Source organism: Delphinus delphis, chromosome 11, assembly GCF_949987515.2.
Source record: "Delphinus delphis chromosome 11, mDelDel1.2, whole genome shotgun sequence".
Classification (NCBI taxonomy): Eukaryota; Metazoa; Chordata; class Mammalia; order Artiodactyla; family Delphinidae; genus Delphinus; species Delphinus delphis.
The window spans coordinates 7503554-7524914 of NC_082693.1; the positions used below are offsets into that span (position 1 = coordinate 7503554).

A 21361-nucleotide genomic window follows, 5' to 3' on the forward strand; every position below is an offset into this window, starting at 1 on the left:
CTCTTTCCATATTTTTAATTACCATCATTGCACCAATACAGCATACATATGCTCTATATACATATATCTGAAACTTCATTTTCAATTCTTCAGCAATTCAAATACATAATATATTATCATCTTGAGAATACAAAGAACACAACATAGAGGAAGATTGAGAAAATAGGCTCCCAGCAGTTAATCACTAGTGAATCTATAGGCTTTCCTTTTAGTGTTTTCTATTGGAATTTTTAAATGTCCTGTCATGGCTCTGCAAGAATAGAGCTGCCTGGAACGGGAAGCAATGAAAAAAAAAAAAAATGGACCCAAAGTTAAAAAGAGTCAAGAAGGAAATCCAAGAGAGAGAATCTATTTTGAAACTAAATATAAGGACTCCCTTCAGCCAGAGGGTACCATCCAAATAGATGCTAAGGGAAGAATGAGATCCTCCCGTTTCACTCTCAGAATTGCCCCTTAGCAGACAAAAGAGCTGGTGCCAGTTCATCTAAGAGCGGGACCCCTTCACAGCATTGTAAAAGGAATGGTGGGCAGAGAGAGGGGAAGTGGTGGGGGGCAACTTGCTTCTGAGATATTCCTGGTGATGGGTATTGCAGCCGTCGTTTGGGCAAAACCTACCACAGCTAAAGCCATGGCTCTCCAGCTTGCTTCATAAACGATGGTACATGTAATAGCAGCTTTCTGTTGAAGAGCTGGTGGACTGAAAAAATAACTGTGTATGAAAAGGAGCCAGATACCCAGGCAGCAAGGCAATGTGGGTACTGAACAAGAGTTAAGTGCTTTCAACCTCTCTGCTCTACAAATTAGATTAAAAACTCTAAACCCTTTAACTTTAGGACAAATAATGGGGCCATTACAAAGTAACGCTGTGCTTCAAATGCAGCAACTAGATGGAGCTGCAAGAAAGTAACTGCGTCTCTAGAAAATAAGTAGGGAAACATAGTCCCTTGAACCTCCTTCACCCGAGAGACACCCGGTGATCAGAGATGCTGCACTGTCAACAAAAGGAGAGTGGGGCGCCACCAACACAACCCTCTTGCCACAGGAGGACACATGCAAACGCACTAGAGGGTCAGGGGGCTGCACCCAGCACTGGATGTTCACTGAATAAGACAAGCCTGAGGGAGGATATATAGCAGAGACCCAGGAAACAGGTCTTTCTTCACACCTACCCCTATCAAAATTCTGAATCTGTAAACACTGTGATCAGTCTGTCCATTTTTAGAGTCTTCAGTTAATGGAAAAGGAAGTTCTGAGGGTTTTGTCTCCCCTGAAATTGCTAAACAGAGCTTCACAAAGAGGCACACAGGGTCATGAGATGATTCTGAAAGAAGTTAAAGAATTTAAAGATGGAGAAAATTTTACAGATGTTGGAGGTTATTTCCCCACCAAAGAGACCCTGGCCTTTAGAGCCCTGCAATAGCCACAAGTATCATAAGACTCACTATTCCCCTGCCCTGACAGTGAACAGGAGATAAGAAATACTTTCTTGGCTGTACAGCAAGGAACAACACCGGGGAGTGACACACCAGCCTGAACGCAATGGAGAAGCTATGAAAACAACCGTTCAGTAATTTTGGTTCTGGGGAGGGAAGGGGTTCCGAGCTCCCCTCACAGATGGGTGCCCTCAAGGTCATTTTGATTCTTCAAGTCTGTCCTTAACATCCTGCCGTGCTCCTCAGAACTGGACCCAGTTGGATGGCTGTGGTGCCTGGTTTGGAACAGAGCTGCAAGACAGAACAGAGAGATAGCCAAAGGCATATTAGGATAGGGACTCCAGCCTTAACAGTAAGAAATTTCTGCCCAGAGTTCCTGAAACTATACTCCACAGCAATTCTACTTATTAAGGCCTGAGATATTCCACTCAAGCTTCATGCTACAGCTTTGCTATCCCACCATCCCCAGCACTCCTATACTTGCTTACCTAGAATTCCTGCTGAAGACTCTATGACCTACAAACGCCCTGCTTTCCCAGATCAGAGACTTCATTTGACTGTACACACATCATCGATACCCTGGTTGAGAGTATGCTGGTTTCCCTATGCTAATACCTGGATGCAGTGCTAAAGTCACCCCACAAATCATTGCTTGCAGAAACTGGAGCTGGTGCTGGTGTCGTTACAGGAGCAGGAGAATCCAAATCTAAAAGGATATCTGAATACAAGGTAAGAGAAGAAATAAGAAAAGGGGAAACGTAATAAAAATTTTAGAAACAAAAACTTACGTTCTCACAAAGACCTATACGTAAATGTTCACAGTGACTTTGTTTGTAACAGCCAAAAACTGGAAACGACCCAGATGCTTTTCCATGGGTGATGATTAAACATACTGTGGTACATCCATACCATGGAATACTACTCAGCAATAAAAAGGAACAAACTGTTGATATATACAACTTGATGACTCTCAAGGGAATCATCCTGAGTGGGAAAGGTCAATCCCAAAGGTTATATACTATATGGTTCCATTTATGTAACATTCCTGAAATGACAAAATTAGAGATGGAGAACAGATTAGTGACTGATTGCTGAGCGTTAGGGATCGTGGGGAGAGGCAAAGAGGTGTGGCTATAAAGGGCGACACAAGGGATCCTTGTCGTGGTGGAACTGTTCAGTATCCTGACCACGGTGGTGGATCCAGGAACCTACACCTGATAAAACTGCACAGAACTACAGCCGACCCTTGAACCACATGGGTCTGAACTGCATGAGTCCACTTACGCAGGGATTTTTTTTCAATGAACACTCACTACAGTACGACGTGATCTGTGGTTGGCTGAATCTGCAGATTCGGAACCGCAGATACGGAGGGACAACCATGAAGTTATACACAGATTTCTGACTGCATGGGGGGGGCGCGGGTGAGCAGGGAGGAAGTGGTCAGTGCACCTGAGCCCTGCACTGTTCAAGGGTCAACTGCACGCACAAATGAGAATACGTAAAAATGACAAAATCTGGACTTCCCTGGTGGCGCAGTGGTTGAGAATCCACCTGCCAATGCAGGAGACGTGGGTTCGAGCCCCGGTCCGGGAAGATCCCACGTGCCGCGGAGCAACTAGGCCCGTGCACCACAACTGCTGAGTCTGCACTCTAGAGCCTGCAAGCCACAACTACTGAAACCTGCGTGCCTAGAGCCCATGCTCCGCAACAAGAGAGGGCACCTCAATGAGAAGCCCACACACTGCAATGAGGAGTGGCCCCCGCTCGCTGCAACTGGAGAAAGCCCGTGCACAGCGACAAAGACCCAATGCAGCCAAAAAAAAAAAAAAACAGACGAAATCTAAGTAAGATGAGGAGATGGTCTCAATGTCAATTTTGCAAAATGTTGAGGGTAACTGGGTAAAGGGTACGTGGGATTCCTTTGTATTATTTTTTACAACTGCACGTGAATCTACAATTATCAAATTTAATTTTAAAAAATAAAAATAAATAAACCTTAGATACTATCCTTAGTGCCTTCTGGCAACACTTACCAAAAGAAGTAGCCTGTAACCACTTTTACCTCAAAAATTCCAGAAGGAGAAGGTTTGCTCTTAGCAATCAATTACAAACGATTAATGATATAATTTAAAACTTAAATTATATTAAATTATAATTAACTAATTAATGATATAACTTAAAACTCCCAGATTCTAATACTAGGTTCTCTAATCTTAGGAAAATTCCTTCCCAAGTTCTAATTTGTCATCCTTTAAATGGAAGTAACTATATCTATTCTTTTTTCCCACCAGACAGTAAAGAAAAACGAAAATGTACTCATAAACACAGATGTCGTCTCATTTCCTCTCATGGCCCTTGTGAAGAAATGGAACGGATTAAGAAGTGACATTCACTGAGTGGCTACTATATTCCAAGAACTGGGCTAGGTGCCACCACATCATTTCACCCTCACAGTCTTGGGGTAGTTTTACATCTCCATTTTACACGTAAGGATACTGAGACTCAGAGAAATTAAATAATGTTACCCAACACATTCAGATAAAAAGTAGCAGAGCCATGACCAAAATCTTGTCCCATCTGACTCTCAGGCCCACTAGCATCTCTTTCACCAAGGTACAATGAAGGAAACAGTCTTCTCAATATCTACTCATTTTCGGCCAAAGAACCACCCAGAACCATGACTCTCAGCTCACTAAAAAGCTTCAATGCCTCGCTAGAGGTTTCCAGAATCACCTTGTCAGTGTCAAGTGCCATTTAACAGCAAAACCATCGACACTCTCCTTGGCAAATAGGTGTTACTCAGTTAAACCCTAAGATATGATTTCTCAAGGTTAAAGTGCTAGAGACAGTTACCTGCATCAGTACCTCCATGACTGGATTTTGGTACGGGCGGTGGAGTGACATGATTGCTGATGGCAACTGAGGAGGACGGCGGGGGAATTGTGACTCTACCTCCAGGCGGGGGTGGGAGTAAGCTTAGGCCCCCAGCCGCTGTAGTCTTGGGCCTAGAAGCACCTCCTTTCTTGGTTGTGATGTTCTACAAAAGAAAAAAAAGCAGCAGAGTGAGAGAAAGAATAAGTCACAGGCTTATGGAAATACAAGGAGGGGTGGGGGGAACCATACTCACCCCAATACTCAACTTGATGGTCTGCCCCTCCTTGAAGCCCAGATCCAACTTGGGACGATTATCCATTTCCTGAGATTCTTTGGAAATCTCAGATTCCTGCTTTACCCACCTTCAGTAAAAGAGTAAGTTATTTTAATTGGGATTCCCTGAAAGCGGAGTCTGACACACAAATTTGAGTGTAGCTAATTTATGTGAAACATGATTCCAGAAAGTAGAGTAAGGGAACATGAGATGTGAGAAAGGAAAGGAAGAAAAGCCAAGAGAGGGCAACTGGGGTTCAATACCACTGAGGAACCATTCAAAATGCATATTAAACTTGTCCCTCCAAAAGAGGGCACTCAGCCACCAATTCCCATCCCCCACGGTTGAGGGCGGCCCCTGAGGGGGTGTTAATTCCTCAGTCCTTCCAGGTTGCCCCCCTTGCTAACTGGGTGGCCTTCCACAATTTCAGGAAGTCCTAAGGCAGAAAAGCCTGCCCTTGAGGTAGGAAGCTGACAGTGTGCATGGAGCTGTCTACCACAGCTGAGCCAAAATCGAATGGGCTGAAGAAATACTGCAACAGGCACAAAACATGTCAGCTACATGGAGTAACAACACTGGCACATAACTCCCCTCATAGCTCACAGACAGCCCTGCTGCTACTGTTATGCCTCCCTCAGCCACCTAAAAGCAGGGCAAATTCCCCAGAGGCATAAACAAAAGCCCCATCTCAAACCACTGTACAAGGGATTAAAAACATATTCTAGCTATAAGGAAAGGATAGAATAGATACAAATATAATGTAAGAAAACAGAGTGAATGGGAAGATTTATATTCACGTGAACTAGTTTACCAAGTAAAGAAACCAGGAGGTAAAAGAGATAGTGCCCACTCAACTGAGGAGCAGTATTCCCCAAACATTCAACCTGGTAAATAAAGACAAGCTTCACTCACTTGAAGTGATCTTGCAAAGAGACATTAAAGTCAAAGGCATCACCCCGATCTGAGAAGCCAATGCCAATGAAAGCACTACGCCCTGCGAAAAAGACAGGAATCTTCAGAACAGGAAGTATCCCTTAGCGCAAACTCTATCCAATGAAAATATCAATGTAATATTTACCCTAACTAGATAACATCTGTGAATGTGAAATATTTTCTCCTGGACCAGGGATCGGCAAACTGCATGCAGCCCATGGGCCAAATGCTGCCAGAGCTTGTTCCTGTAAATACAGTTTCACTGGAACAAAGGCACACCAGTTTGTTTACACACCATCCATGGCAGCGTTCACATTACATCAACAGAACTGAGTAGTTGCAAGAGATCATTTGGCCCACAAAACCTAAAATACTTATTATCTGTGTATTTACAGAAAAAATTTGCCAGCCTCTGATTGGAGAAAAGATGATTGCCGTAAACATAGATGATGTAAGACAGTCCCACAAAAAACCACCACAACAATGAACAGGCAATATGTGTCAATTCTTTGGTTAGATAAACATTTTGATTTATTTACGTCTACTTTTAATAACCACATCTTGAATCTTGTGCTCGTATCTATTACAAACATGTTAATCCTTCTCCTTTAGCAACTAAAGTAAACTCTGGACAAAGGGGAGGAAAAATTTAGTAAACTGAAGTAAGATAAATGCACTGGGGCACACTTCTGTTGAAGTGCATTAACTATTTTCCTAATCTCAACCCATTCAAAATCCCTGATCCCTTACCAGTACCATCCTGGATCCGGATGACAAAGTAGCGGCTGGAATCTGTCACTGTCTCCACAGCAATACCAGGATATTGTTCTACTGGTGCTTGAGCAAAGAGCTCCCCTGACAGGTAAGGAAAAGACTTCTTTGAGCAAAGGAAGCAAAATTTAAAACTCAATTAACAAGTATTTCCACGCCAGTCCCCAATTTGAAGGTATTTATAAAAGAACACCAAACCAATATCCTTAATATGTTAGAAAGTCACCAGCACAGATTACCTGAAACTTTATCCTCAAGTTTGATATAAGCAATCTTCCCTTTTGAAGTGATTCGGAGACGACCAGTCCAATCAGGTTGATCTAATTTCCAGTCAGATGCCCTAGGATAGGAAAATGGAGAAGCCTCAGGCCTCGGGTCCACGTCTTTAATACACTAAAAACCTACACAGAATCATTTGCCATATTTCTATTTCCCTCTTCTGAATTGCTTACCCTTTCTACGTATTAAATAATCAAAGGACTAACTCATGATTCTCTCTATACAGATGCCTCATGTTACACACAGTCCAAAGCAAATAGAAGAAATGTTACTACTTAAGTCCAAAAAGCATCAATAAAAGTATAAAGTACAAAAAAAAAAGCAATTTAAAAATTTATCACAATGACACTATTTTATATAGTACCGTAGATGGTATTTTATATAATAGTGTTTTGCTGATCAGGGAACAACAAGGTCTACTAAGTGAAATATATTAGGTACAGAAGCCTCCCAAATCCCTAAACATATTACCTTTCACTGAATTCAACCAATATTTACAGAGTGTATATTAAGTTGCAGGTACTGTTCTAGGTACTTGGGATACAAGAGGGAACCAAATTTAAAGCCGTCATGAAGCTTTCATTCTAACAGAAGATAGATAATAAAAAAGAAGCAATAAATAAGTAAAATAATTAACATCTCAGAAGGTGATAACTGCTACGGTAAAAAGAAAATGCAGGGCTTCCCTTGTGGCGCAGTGGTTGAGAGTTCGCCTGCCGATGCAGGGGACACGGGTTCATGCCCCGGTCCGGGAGGATCCCACATGACGCGGAGCGGCTGGGCCCGTGAGCCATGGCCACTGAGCCTGTGCGTCCGGAGCCTGTGCTCCGCAACAGGAGAGGCCACAACAGTGAGAGGCCCGCGTACCGCAAAAAAAAAAAAAAAAAAAAAAAAAAGAAAAGAAAATGCAGAGGCAGAAAAGGGAGATTGGGAGGGTCGTGGGAGAATGAACAGGTTGCAGCATTCAAAAGGGTGGTCAAGGTTAATAAGGCAGGCCTTATTAACAAGGTGAAATGCGAGCAAAGATGTGAAGGAAGGGACTTCCCTGGTGGCGCAGTGGTTGAGAGTCCGCCTGTCAATGCAGGGGACACGGGTTTGTGCCCCGGTCCGGGAAGATCCCACATGCCGCGGAGCGGCTGGACCCGTGAGCCATGGCCGCTGAGCCTGCGCGTCCGGAGCCTGTGCTCCACAACGGGAGAGGCCACAGCAGTGAGAGGCCCGCGTACCGCAAAAAAAAAAAAAAAAGAAGAGGTGTGACATGATCCATGACCTCCCTTTTAATTTAAAAGGACTACTTTGCCATCATAGCAGAGACGCAGCAATATGAACACCGAAGCAGGGGGATTAGTTAAGAGACTACTGTGCTAATCTAGGAGAGTCACAATGGTGACTAGGAAGAGAAAGGAGCAGAAGTGGCTAGACTGTGGATATACTTAAAGTAAGGCAGCAGGATTTTCTAATGGAATGGATTTGAGGTAGAAGAGGAAGACAGACATCAAAGATAAAATCAAGGATGCCTCCAAGGTTTTTAGCCTGAACAGAGGAATTGCCAATAATTGAGATGAGGAAGGCTACAAGTAGAGCAAGTCTGGGAAGAAAGATCAGGAGTTCAGTTTTGGCTATGCTGAGTCTGAGATGTCTTAGAGATTTTCAAGAGGAGATACAGAGTATGCGTTTGAATATATGAATCTGGACTTCAGGAAGGACATGTGGATTAGAGATACAATGTCCATGGAAACAGTACAAACACTGAATCCTTATGATCTGTGTTATAAATGAATCTGAATGAAATCTAAGATATTATTTAAACATGAAACAATTTTACAAAACATTGTATTTGTGAGTTTGTTTTGCCAGCAGTGTGGAAAAGGGAGGGCGAATAAAAGTTATTAATAACTCATCCCTAAAAAAACAATAAAATAAAATAACTCATCCCTTGGGAACCTAAAGACTAATACTTGCAGGTTAGGAAGGCAACAATAAAGTATATCTGAATTAAAATAATTTTCACAAGATGGTAAGCAAATGGTGGAAAGGAAGAAATGACAAGTTCTGAATAGGATTTACAAGATAAAATCTTTGTCGCGCCCTCTCTCTTGATGTCCCGCCTCAAAGACGCTCAAGTACCTGAATCTGATCCAGACTAGAGCAAGCTCTAGAGGTCCTTGTCTATGAAATTTTTTTAATGAGTCATTACTTATTCCACTATACCGCCGTGAGCTAGACATAGTGTAAATGGGCTACTGAAAATATTAGGAACAAGCCTACGAGACACGCTTCTTTGGACAGGTTCCTAGGCTTATTTGTGTGTCTGGTGGCCAATATTTAACAAATCCTCAGTAAATGAATGGATACTCATGGCAGCAGTATCCCTCAGCCCTGAGCCTTACCTCCTCTCCCACTCCCCTGACCTAGCCTGAGGAACTCTTGGTTTTACTGATCTTCTAAACCAACCTCACAAATTTTCATCTACCTTGGCAATAAATCTTATAGCAGCCATATGGAATAGGCAGGAAAAGTCTACCACCTCTCTCTAAATGAAGAAATAGAAAATAACACACTAATAACAATCCCTAACTTCAAAGTCCAGCATTCTTTTCATTACATTAAACCACACTATAGGGTTTAATACTGATTTAGCTGAGGAGGAGGGTAATGATGAATTTAAAAAAGTTTTATAGCTTGGGAAACCATTTTCTAATCATTTATAAGTTTTGCATCAACCTAAATTCCGTAAGTCTGGTCAGTGCAAGTCTGGGAAGTAACAGCTTATGCTAGGTGAATCAAAGTCAATCATTCCCTCTCATCTTACTAGTCACTCAAAGAAAGCATTTCTCCTGCTTCCTACAAAGTCCAGTTTTTCCTTTAATGGCAGCCTGGAGAACAAATCATGCTTATAATGTAAAATGGACACAGACAAAAAGGGAGAAAAGTAATATTTATCAAGCACCTGTTCCAGGCATTATGCCCATTCTTGTGAAAATTGAAAGGATCTCACAAAGTAAGTAATATTATATCCATTTCTATAGATGAGGAAACTAAAGTTCAAAAGAGTTAAGTGACTTGCCAAAGGTAACACAGCAAATAAATGACTCACAATTCAAACTCAGTTCTGCTCTCTTCACTGACTAAGAGTGGTTGATGTAAAAAGCCTCTTGTAGGATAAGATGTCAATAATAAGCATGGAAAGCACAGAATGACAACAAGAAAAAGGGTAAAAGAGGAAAATTAAGAAATTGCTTTGATGGCTCAATGCAGTTAATTGACATAAGGATAAAGGATAAACCAGAAGCGAAGACAGAGAAAGCAGACGGGTGAGAGAAGCTTCAAGCTTTTAAAAAGCTTGCAGTAGAAGAAAAAGAACAGAACCTCACTTCAACGTGTATCATATCCTTTAGGAAGTCTCAACGCGTAAAGTTGGAGGTCATGAGCTATTTTACCTTACTTCACAGTTCAATCAATGCTAATTTAAGTGTAATCTACTAATTTCTTTCAGTCACCATTTACAGAGTCTCCACTATGTACCAGAAACTGTGCTAGACCCTAGGAATATAAAGTTTAAAAAGACCTCAAGTTGTTCACAGTCTCGTCTGGAGAACTGGGAGACCAAACAATCAATGAGAATGCAGAAGGAAGAGCTCTGTGATAGAGACAAGCTCAGGTGCCATGGAAGCACCAAGAGCACACCTAAGCCAGAATGGAGGGTCAAGGAGGGCTCACCAAAGAAGGAGAGTTCTCAACTGACGCACACATATTAGCACCTGTGACTACCATCAAAAAGCATGTAGAGTCTTATTCATGGTCAATTTGGGGTCTGATTGAAAGCTTGAAATTACCGAAAGGTACAACCCACAGGGTCTAGTGCACAGGTCAGCAAGCAGAAAGATACTGATTCATGATGAATGAACCTCTGATAAGGAGGCAAAACACTGGACACAGGGAGAGGATAACTTTTCAGCCGAGGTAATAAGAAATGCCAAGAGGAAAATCATGATGGTGATGTGAGTCAGAGAGAGAAATCAAAACAGTATCTCATGTTTATATACTGCTTTACTGTTTTCCTAAATTCTTTTTAGGAAATTTATCTTAAATTCTTTTTCACATTTATTATATGATTTCATTTAACCCTCTTAACCCTCTAAAAACTTCTACAAGGTACGTAGCTAGAGCAGGTTTTATTACCACGTTGTTTTTTTTTTTTTTCTGTTTTACAGATGAGAAAACTGAGGCTTGGAGAGGCTAAGAGATTTTTCTCAAATCATACAGCTATAAAATTGCGAGGGCTCACACTCATATTTTTTAACATGCAACCCAGTGAGTTACATGTGAACTCTTTGGACTACATGACTTGGTGACTTCCTACAGCATACTCAGACCCTCCCAGTCATTAGATTACAAGGTGGTTAGTCAGCCCTCCAGTGAAAATGCTGCGTTAACTCTGGAAGTAAAAGCTATAGGCGAAGTGGAGAGAAGGGGGTAGGGAAGAAAGATTGAAAATACTATCGTACACCAAGAAAACACTGAAAAGAGACAGAGTGGACAACCATTGGAAAACTTACGATCATAACCTTTGCCCACTGGCAAAAGACCGGAAAGGAAAAACCATATGGTGGATGATAAGATTTGGTGACAAGACGGAACAGCACAAAAGACAAATTAGCTCATCCAGAGAGGGGCCAACGACACAATGATTACCCACAAACACGCACGAGGTACTGGAAATGGGGGGCGGGGACAGACAGCGAGGGGAAGATGAGGGTGACAAGCTAAAGGACGCAGGGAAGAGCGAAAGAAAGGTGACTGGCGATGGAGCAGACACGACTGGAAACGGATAGAGAGCAGAGGGGTAACCCAGAGGGATCCGGGGGAGGAGGGGTGGAAGGATGCAGGATGGTCATTTTTTTAAGCGGCGGAAACAAGGATGACAGCAGTCCAGAGTGGGGGAAGAGCAGGAGGACAGAGTGACAACAACCCAGGTGGGGAGCCTAGCAAGGTGACAACCCAGAGGTGGCAGTGGCAGGGACGGGCAGCGTGCTACTGAGGAGCAAAGTGTCAGCCCCAACCGGGTACGCGCGTGCCGCAGTACCTCGGGGTTAGTACCTGTAACCGCGGTTGGAGGCCCGGGGCGGAATCCGGTAGACGCTGACGTCGGGCTTCACACACAGAACAGACTCGTACTCCAACTCCGCCGCCATCTTGGCTCTGCTCACCGCCCAGCTGGGGGCGCGGCGTGAGCACGGGGGCGGAACGTGGAGGCGGGGAATCGCGTTACGCAACAACTTCCGTTTACGCTACTTCCGCGAGAGTTCCACTGGGTTCCTGAGATTAACCTCCGGTGCCGCGGGTCCGGGAAGCCATGTTGAAACCTGGAAACGGTGAGTTTGCGCGACTCACCATCTTGGGTAAGGGCAAGGGTGGCCTCCAAGTGAGTGATTCTCGTTAAGGAGCTCTCCAACCCCGAGAAGCGAGGAGGGAAAGCGCCATCTTGCTCCGGGCAAGGGCCCGCAGGGCTTTGGGAGGGTGCCGGTCTTCGAGAATTCGGTCGAGTTTCTTTCTTCCAAGAGTCACTTTAAGACGTGTCTTAGAAACCGTAGTTTCCAAGCAGAATAGGGGAATCCGTCCGTCCGTATTCCCAAATTGGGTACCTACAAAAACTGTATGACCCAGGCGTAGACCGGCGTGGTGGATTTTAACCTTCCAGAGTCCAAACTTCAAAAATGGCCACCCAGCCTGATCCATTGCTTTATAACACCTTTTTATCTCAGTTTCGAGAACGGCACCTGTTGAAATAGTCTGCCACACTTTCAGTGTGCATTCTGGTTATCTTTTTGGAAATTGTGCCCGTGTTAAACTGTAAATGGGATCAACTCATTCCTGACCCATTGGGAAAGCACCATGAACTATTTAATAGCCAATATTTGCCCCCAGTCTTATTATAATGATAGATTCTACTGTCTCCGTAAACACATGCCTCGTATACTCCAAAGGTAAACTTGCCACCATTCCATCACTTAATTGATTTAAGTAGCACAGGCAGCAAATGGAAAACCGAGATACCAACTCAAGGCTGTCTGACTACAACAGCGGTGATCTTCACCACTTCATTATGTTGACTGGTTGGAAACCTGTCTCTAATTTGTCTACCCTGCGTAGCAAAGAGATATCTTAAAATTCAAAGAGAATCATAATATCTAGCCCTTATGAGGAGGTGGGGAATCAGCTACTCTCGTACACTGTGAGCAGGAAGGTAATTTCGTACAGCATTTCTGAAGGTAAATTTAGAATTGATCAGAATATTGTAGGTAACCTTCAATGTAGCAAATCCACAAATAGCTATTTTAGAGAAGTTTTTAATGTGTGCAAAAAGGTATGTACAATAATGTTTATTGCAGCATTGTTTGTAATAGTGAAAAATGGAAACAGCATGAATGTCTATCAACAGAAAATGGGTAATGGCATACATTACTATAGGATGTTTTGAGGTGTGTGTGTGTATAATATATATAGTAAATAAATAAGTATAGGTATATAGATATTAAGGCCATAAAAGAGATCCAAGATTTTTTTTTAAAGCAGACATTCACTTAAAATTTCAGCAATCCTCAACTACTTAAGGTTTCCTGAGTTGTCCATGTTCTTCATATTCTTCATATCTTTGCATGCATTAAAACTTCTGTCTTAAACACTCTCCCCTAGCTTCTTAATTTGGCAAACTAATATGGTCACATATCAGCTCAAATTGTACCTCCTCCTGTGACTTTCCCAGGTCCTTTAGATGAACTTTCTCTGATGCTTCCACTTGCTTCTCTTATACCTTTTCATTGTATCTAACGTGTTATTATTCTTCAAATATCTCCCACTAAACCATCAGCTCTATAAAGGCAAGAACTTTGCTTTTTCAGCACCCAGCACATTGCCCTTCACATAGTAGGCAGTAATAATTGTTGAATAATAAAAGATTTCTGCTTAAGTCCAATCATTTAACTTATTAACTTGGCCATTTCCCCAAATCCCCCAATGTAAGGACCCTACATGTACTTTACAAAAAATTCAGAGAATATGAAATTATTAAATGAAACATGAACTTCCACATCTCTATATTATTAACAGCTTTATGCCAACAAATTTAATAACTTAAATGGTAATGGATGTACACAATTTACCAAAAATAATTCAAGAAGAGATAGAAAATTTGAATAGCCCTGTACCTGTTAAAGAATTTGAATTTATAACTAAAAACCTTCCCACAAAAAAACAAACCTCCATGGCCCAAATGTTTCATCATTGATCAAACATTTTAGGAAGAAATAATGTAAATCCCATACAAATGCTCTAAAAACAAAGAAGAGATAAGACACTTTCCAACTTTTTTTTTTTTTTTTTTTTTTTGCGGTACGCGGGCCTCTCACTATTGTGGCCTCTCCCGTTGCAGTGCACAGGCTCCGGACGCGCAGGCTCAGCGGCCCAGCCACTCCGCGGCATGTGGGATCTTCCCGGACCGGGGCACGAACCCGTATCCCCTGCATCGGCAGGCGGACTCTCAACCACTGTGCCACCAGGGAAGCCCCTCCAACTAATTTTTATAAGACAATATTACCTTGATACCAAAACCAGAAAAAGATGTTACAAGAAATAAATATATATATGAAACTACAATGAGATAACACAACACACTTAATATAATGGCTTAAAAGAAAACTTGACGACAGCAAAAAGTGCTGGCAAGAATATGGAGCAAAAATACAGAGCAACTTTCATACATTGGTAGTGGGGAGTTAAAATGGCACAACCATTTTGGAAAACATAGTTTTGTATTTTCTTAAAAGTTAAATATATCATTTAACACATGACCCAGCATTTTACTCTGAAATATTTACCCAAGAGAAACTAAAACATATGTTCACAAAAAGACATATATGCAAATATTCAGAGCAGTTTTTTTTACAGTGGTCAAAAACTAGAAACAACACTAAATGTCTATCAGCAGGTGAATGGGTAAACAAATTGTGGTGCATCCCTGTAATACTGTCATATTGACATATAATAGTAATAAAATAAATAGAATAGCAATAAAGAGGATCAAATACTAACACTCAGGGGTAGCAATTTTAAAAATTGAACTACTGACACCCACAATCACATGGATAGGTCTCAAACACATTATACCCAACAACAACAACAACAAAAAGCTAGGCCCAAAAGAGTACATACTGTATGACTCCATTTATATGAAATTCTTAAAAAGACTGATCTACAGGGCTTCTCTGGTGGTGCAGTAGTCAAGAATTCACTGCAGCATTGTTTATCATTTATAACAGTGAGACATTGGAAATACATGTCCATCATTAGGAAAAATCAGTTGTGCTGTATTCATTCAACAGGATGGTGTAAATAGTGAACATGAATGAACTACTTGCTATGGACAACATGGATAGATCACAAAAACTTAATTTTAGGAGAAGAAAAAAGTAAGTTTAACAAAAGATAAAACAAAATTGTCCATTTGGACAATGTTTAAAAACAGACAAAACTAAAACTGTATTGTTTGGGGGTAGCCAGTTAAATGGCAAAGCCATATTTAAAATGTAAGGAAATGATAAATACAAAATTCCCAGTTGTGGATTCTTGGGAGGTGGGGTTCAGGAAGGTGATTAGGGCGGGCACAGGAGGTGCTCCAGAGATACGGGTAGCATTCTACTTCTAAAACTGGATGGTAAGCTCATGGTAGTCATTTTATTATTATTTAAAATGTACATATTTATTATAGACACTCTTTCAAATAGATTATATACCTCACAATAAAATTTAACAGGTGCTGTGTGAATCAACTAAGTTTTTAGTTATTGATTTCAACAATAAACATTTTGTATAACAATAATTATAATAATATTACCTGATATTTACATAGCAGCTTTAAGATTACAAAGTGTTTTCATATACACTATCTCATTCATTTTTCACAACAGTCTTGCCCATAGGTAGCATTATCCCCATTTTCATTAAAAAAAATTGCTGAGATACAGAAAGTTCATTGACTTGCTCATCCAATATTTAAGTGTCAGGAGAGAAATCCTTACATTTCTGATACAAACATAACAGCTGCTTATACCTTATTTTTAAATGTTTGCATGAATAATTAGTATTCCTGTGCCTATTGGTTGAATTATAGTAAAGAGTAGCATTTATTAAGTACTGAGTACTGTTCTGCATGCTTGTGTGCATTATATTATTAATACTAACAACAGATATGTACTATTGTTATCCTGCTGTGAAATTAAGTAATTATTGTCCACAGTCACAAGTGACAGACATAGATATGTGTCTCCAGGCCCGGGTCCTTAACCAATATGCAATTCTGCCCTAACAGCTCTATCCAGTGAATGGACAGAATATACAACTTTTGAGCTTCCCTGGTGGCGCAGTGATTGAGAGTCTGCCTGCCGATGCAGGGGACACGGGTTCGTGCCCCGGTCCGGGAGGATCCCACATGCCGCGGAGCAGCTAGGCCCGTGAGCCATGGCCGCTGAGCCTGCGCATCCGGAGCCCGTGCTCCGCAACGGGAGAGGCCACAACAGTGAGAGACCCGCGTACCAAAAAAAAAAAAAAAAGAATATACAACTTTTAGCAAGTACAGTAGATCCTCCTCATTCATGGACTCCAATATCTGTGAGTTTGCCTATTTGCTTAAATTTATTTGTAACCCCCAAATCAACATTCACAGTCACTCCCTAACATGCACAGGGTGGCAAAAAAATTTGAGTCACCTAGACAAGTACATCATCAGCTGAGGTCAATCCAGGTGGCGCTCTGCCTTCTTGTTTCATCTCTCTTATTGTAAACAAGGATCCTTTACACAGCCTATCTAGTGCCAAGTTTTTCGCATTTTCGTACTTTTTGTTGGTGATTTTGCTGTTCAAAATGACCCCTAAGCATAGCGCTGGAGTGCTATATAGTGTCCATAAGCACAAGAAGGCTGAGCTATATATGTGTTAGTTCATCTTGTTTGGGCATGAATTATAGGGCTGTTGGCAGAGAGGTCAATGTTAATGAATCAACAATATGAAATAAGGTTTCCCAGGACGACCTTCAAGATGGCGGAGGAGTAAGACGCGGAGATCACCTTCCTCCCCACAAATACATCAGAAATGCATCTACATGTGGAACAGCTCCTACAGAACACCTACTGAACGCTGGCAGAAGACCTCAGACCTCCCAAAAGGCAAGAAACTCCCCATGTACCTGGGTAGGCAAAAGAAAAAACAGAGAAAAAGAATAGGGATGGGACCTGGACCTCTGGGAGGGAGCTGTGAAAGAGGAAAAGTTTCCACACACTAGGAAGCCCCTCAACTGGCAGAGATGGTGGGGCGGGGCGGGGGCAAGCTTCAGAGCCACGGAGGAGATCGCAGCAACAGGGGTGCAGAGGGCAAAAAAATTTGATCATTTGACCAAAATGCAGTGACCAGAGGCTGGCAGAACTCAACCCCATACATCCCCTAGCGTGGTCCAGTGTCTGCTAATCCAGTGTTCCTGGTGACATTATAGAACATAACTTCCACGAACATGGAGACAGTAGACCGGATTAACGTTCACAGGGCAGCATGGTGGCTAAGAGCATAGGCTCTGGAGGCCAGCTGTCTGGTTCTAAGTCTGCCATTTACATAGTGGTGTGAATTTGGATAACTCATTAGCCTCTTTGCATCTCGGTGTCCTTTTTGAAAATGAGGTACTAATATTAGTACCTATCTCATCATTGGGGTGTCGTTAGAGTTAAATAACATGCAGCCGATGAAGCACTCAGCACTGTCTGGTAGATGTCCTCAACGTGTAAGTTATCACTATTATTAATATTAATTTATATTTGAAACAAGAATGATCATGTTTGTTTAGGTAATTATAAACATAGACACATGCAGTTTTAGAATTTCAGAAGCTGCACAACAAAGAACATAATAACTAAAATGGAGTTACCATTCTAACACCATTTTTCCCTAAATGACTGACAAATATGGCCAGTGTAGAGAAAAACATTTCACCTGAAATGAGTATGCGTGCTACTGTGATTTATAATAGGAAATATATATATCTTGATCTGTGCCCCTGGCTCCTAAAGCCCTTGTAAATTCCTAGGTGACAAGAGCATTAGGAGCATCTTTTGTTCTAGTATTTGGTCACTGACCCCAGTTTCTGACACAAGGGAAACCCTTGTAATTTCCTGGTGATAGGAGTGTCTTTTGATCCAATGAGGTGACTGGGTGGGCTCTTGGATGGCTCCTGGATAAGGGCTCGGGAGAGACCAAGCCATGATTAGAAGCTTAGAATTTTCAGTCCCACCCCCCCATGCTCTTGAGAAGGGAGAAGGACTGGAAATGAAGTTAATAATTGAACTTGCCTGTGTGATGAAACCTCCAAAAAAATCGCAATAACATGGGGTTGAGAGAACTTCCAGTTTGGTGAACACATCCATGTACAGAAAGGGTGACACACCCCAACCCTACTGGAGACAGAAGCTCCTGCACTCAGGACCCTCCCAGATCTCGCCTTATGTAGCTCTTCATCCGGCTGTTCATCTGGGTCCTTTATCATATCCTTTAATAAACTGGTAAACCTAAATAAATGTTTCCCTGAGTCTGTGAGCCACTCTAGCAAATAATCGAATCCAAGGGGAAGAAAGTCATGGGAACCTCTGATTTGTAGCCAAGACAGAGAGAAGTTGTGGGTGACCTGGGGATCTACAACTTGCAATTGGCATCTGAAGTGGGGAGCAGTCTTGTGGAACTCAGCCCTTAACCTGTGGGATGTGACGCTATCTCCAGGTAGATAGTGTCAGAATTGAGTTAAATTGTAGGACACCCAGCTGATGTTGCAGAATTGTTTGATGTAGGGGGAAAAAACACACACATTTGGTGACCACAAGTGTCAGAAGTGAAGTATTCTGTGTGAAAGTAAAGGAGACACATGGGAGGTGGAGACCTGTGGTTTTCCCTGCACAGAAGGAAAAACTGGGTGGTTTTCAACCCAACATCATTTTGTATCACCACTTTCTTTGCCCACATTCTAGTGGAAATGAAATGGGGAAGAAAAGGCAAAGGATAAATGAAATGGAGAAGACATTTTCTAAATAATGCACAAATAGGATAGCTAACCTAAAAAATTCATCAAAATTTACTCAAAAATTTATCTACACTTAAAACATTTATGAGAGCCATCTACCCCTCGATAATCTTGAATTCTGTCCCCCCTACAAAATTTTCTTATGCCTTCTTATTAGATCAGATAAACACAAACTGAAACCTAGTCCCTGGTCCATTTTGGGTTTCATGGAACTAAAGTCACAAAGGGTGTTCATGAAACACTCAGTTTACTTCCCCTTCAATCTCCCTTCCTTGGCTGACTGCCATGGATACCTATTATACTAGAAAATCAATCATCAATAAATCAATAGAAGAAACAAAGTTTGCTAAATTTTCTTTAAACCACTCAGATTTGAATGATTCATCGTGCCAAATTTGGCTGGATTCTTTCAAGATCCAGGCATCAGTTCATCAGATATTTGTTATTATGGTTGGATTAACAGTTTTTTGTTTGTTTTATTTTATGTACCTTTCGACTGAATTACTTTAATTTCTGGGTGACTTTGTCCTTCAGTTTGTGCTCTTTGTTTTATTATAACTATGTGCGTAATTAGGCAGCTATACTATAGGGAGTAGAGAGTGTGTCAGGTCTACATCCTTGAGGGCCATGGGTTAGAATTTGATTCGACAGAAAGGATGTAACTTAACAATGTAAAGGGAACATTCTGTAAATTATTTTCTAAGAGTCCAAGATGGGAGAATAGTTTTGATATGATAGGCAACTGGAAGCCACATTAGTTTTTTGACCTAATAACTGCTAACATTTATTGAACGGTTATGTGCCAGCAGTGTCTTAAGTGCTTTGCATGTATTAATTTATTTACTCCTAGCAGTCCTATAGAGTAGGTACAGTGAATATTCCCCGACTGTCATTGCCCAGCCAGGAAAACAGAAACCATTGTAGGTATTTCAAACAAGGTATTTAATACAAGGACTTGGTTGCAAAAGTGTTGGAAGGACTAGAGGAATAAAGGGGGAGAAGATAATATAACTTCAGGAAGGTACTTCCCTAAAATTGGAAGAGAAATACTCACAGGGCTGTAGCTGCTGCTGAAACCAGTAATCCTGCCAGAGTCCACAGTTGCCCGCAGCTGCCAAGGTCACACCTGCCATCTGTGTTACAGAAACCCACCAGAGTTGTCTGCTGCTGAAGGAGCCAGAAAATAAATGATCCCCCTTTCAATCTCTCTCTTTTATATTTTAATATTTTTAATGTTTATTCTATTTTATGGTTTTGTTCTTTTATTTTTAAAACATATTTGCAAACTCTGCACAAACTAAACATCCATCAACGGAGGAATGGATAAAGAAGGTGTGGTACATATATACAATGGAGTGTTACTCAGCCATAAAAAAGAATGACATGAGGCCATTTGAAGAGACATGGATGGACCTCGAGATTGTCATACTGAGTGAAGTAAGTCAAACAGAGAAAGACAAATATCATATGATATCACTTATATGTGGAATCTAAAAAAATGGTACAAGTGAACCTATTTACAAAACAGAAATAGAGTCACAGATGTAGAAAACAAACTTACGGTTACCAGGGGGAAAGGGTGGGGAGGGATAAATTGGGGGATTGGGGTGGACATACGTACACTGCTATATATAAAATAGATAACTAATAAGGACCTACTGTATAGCACAATGAACTCTACTCAATACTCTGTAATGGCCTCTATGGGAAAAGAATCTAAAAAAGAGTGAACACCTGTATATGTAGAACTGATTCACTTTGCTGTACAGCAGAAATGAACACAATATTGTAAATCAACCATACTCCAATAAAAATTAATCTCAAGAAAAAGAATCAAATGCAATGATTCCCTTTTCTCTTCACTTTCCAAGAGCACATGAACATGCCCCTCTGGCAGAGCCAGGGCAGACCCTGCCTGAGAGGCAGTCTCGGAAATGCAGTACCCAGGCTTCACTTAGAGAAATAATAAGGAAGAATGGGAATGGGCCTGAGTATCAATAAATAAAACCTGACACAATCCCTGTTTTGCAGGTGAGGAAATGAAAACACAGAGTCTGAAAAAGTCCTGTGCAGCCACACAATTAGTGGCAGAGCTGGGATTCAAGCTCAGGCTCTACGCATCTTCTATTGCTCCCTGTGTGCTTTTTACTCCAGCCAGACCACTTTACCTGTGTCATTCACTCACGCTGGGCTTCCCTCCACCTTAATGTGTGTTTTCCCCCTACTTGAAATGGGAGAATTATAGATTGTTAGATGTAAAAGAAACCTTAAAGATCACGCGAGCCAACCCTTTAATTTTACATCTAAGAAAAAAATTCTAGGTCAAGCATCCAGCCCAAGGTCAAGTATTTAGTTATGATTAAAACTAGAACTCAGATTCCTAATCTAGAGCAGTTTTCACAAGAATGTTCTTCCATGAAAATTTTCCAGCTAATTCTAACCTCCACCAGGTTTCATCACATTTGTCCTTTGCTAACTAGCCATAGCATTTGTCTATGTCATCCATAGTTTTTGGCACTTGGTTATTTTTTCACTTAGAGTATAATTATACTTGGTCTAATAATGAATCTAATCATTTTTCGTCAAAGTCCTTAAGGACAGAAACTTTGTCATATGTTTATTTTTAATTCTCTCAGACAGAGCAGGCTAGAGATTATACAATTCTAAAATTTTTATTTTGGCC

At 41.3% G+C, this 21361-nt stretch overlaps 2 protein-coding genes across 7 annotated transcripts in view; one reads left to right on the top strand and one right to left on the bottom strand.

Moving 5' to 3' along the window:
• NECAP1 (NECAP endocytosis associated 1) lies at window positions 1–11816 on the bottom strand. Of its 3 annotated transcripts, none has more exons than XM_060024275.1 (8): window positions 11668–11816; window positions 6528–6628; window positions 6268–6372; window positions 5497–5578; window positions 4564–4672; window positions 4389–4473; window positions 2049–2151; window positions 1–1724 (listed from the first exon to the last, which is right to left on the bottom strand). In XM_060024275.1, the coding sequence occupies exons 1-8, from the start codon at window positions 11760–11762 to the stop codon at window positions 1676–1678; spliced, it is 729 nt and encodes a 242-aa protein (XP_059880258.1). In that variant the 5' UTR covers window positions 11763–11816; the 3' UTR covers window positions 1–1675. The 3 variants fall into 3 exon arrangements, with proteins under 3 accessions (XP_059880258.1, XP_059880257.1, XP_059880259.1); XM_060024274.1 differs by having other exon boundaries at window positions 4290–4473; window positions 11668–11798; XM_060024276.1 differs by lacking the exons at window positions 1–1724; window positions 2049–2151 and adding an exon at window positions 2166–2478 and having other exon boundaries at window positions 4290–4473.
• The window catches only part of C3AR1 (complement C3a receptor 1), a 19495-nt gene continuing 9948 nt past the window's right edge, over window positions 11815–21361 (top strand). The window contains exons 1-3 of one of the 4 annotated variants that reach the window (XM_060024266.1): window positions 11815–11942; window positions 15935–16233; window positions 16637–20115. The gene's annotated coding sequence lies outside the window, so the exon portion shown is untranslated. Of the gene's footprint in view, window positions 11943–14961; window positions 15036–15934; window positions 16234–16278; window positions 20116–21361 lie in introns of those variants that run through there. The other 3 variants (XM_060024268.1, XM_060024269.1, XM_060024267.1) reach the window with 3 other exon arrangements.

What these genes read in the sequence shown, in the direction of transcription:
- NECAP1 (XM_060024274.1), bottom strand. Translation starts at nt 11,762, where the DNA reads ATGGCGGCGGAGTTGGAGTACGAGTCTGTTCTGTGTGTGAAGCCCGAC. An exon ending in CCATCAAGTTGAGTATTGGG is followed by an intron (nt 4,474 to 4,563) that starts GTGAGTATGGTT and finishes TTTCTTTTGTAG; the next exon opens with AACATCACAACCAAGAAAGG. An exon ending in TCATGGAGGTACTGATGCAG is followed by an intron (nt 2,152 to 4,289) that starts GTAACTGTCTCT and finishes CCTTGTATTCAG; the next exon opens with ATATCCTTTTAGATTTGGAT.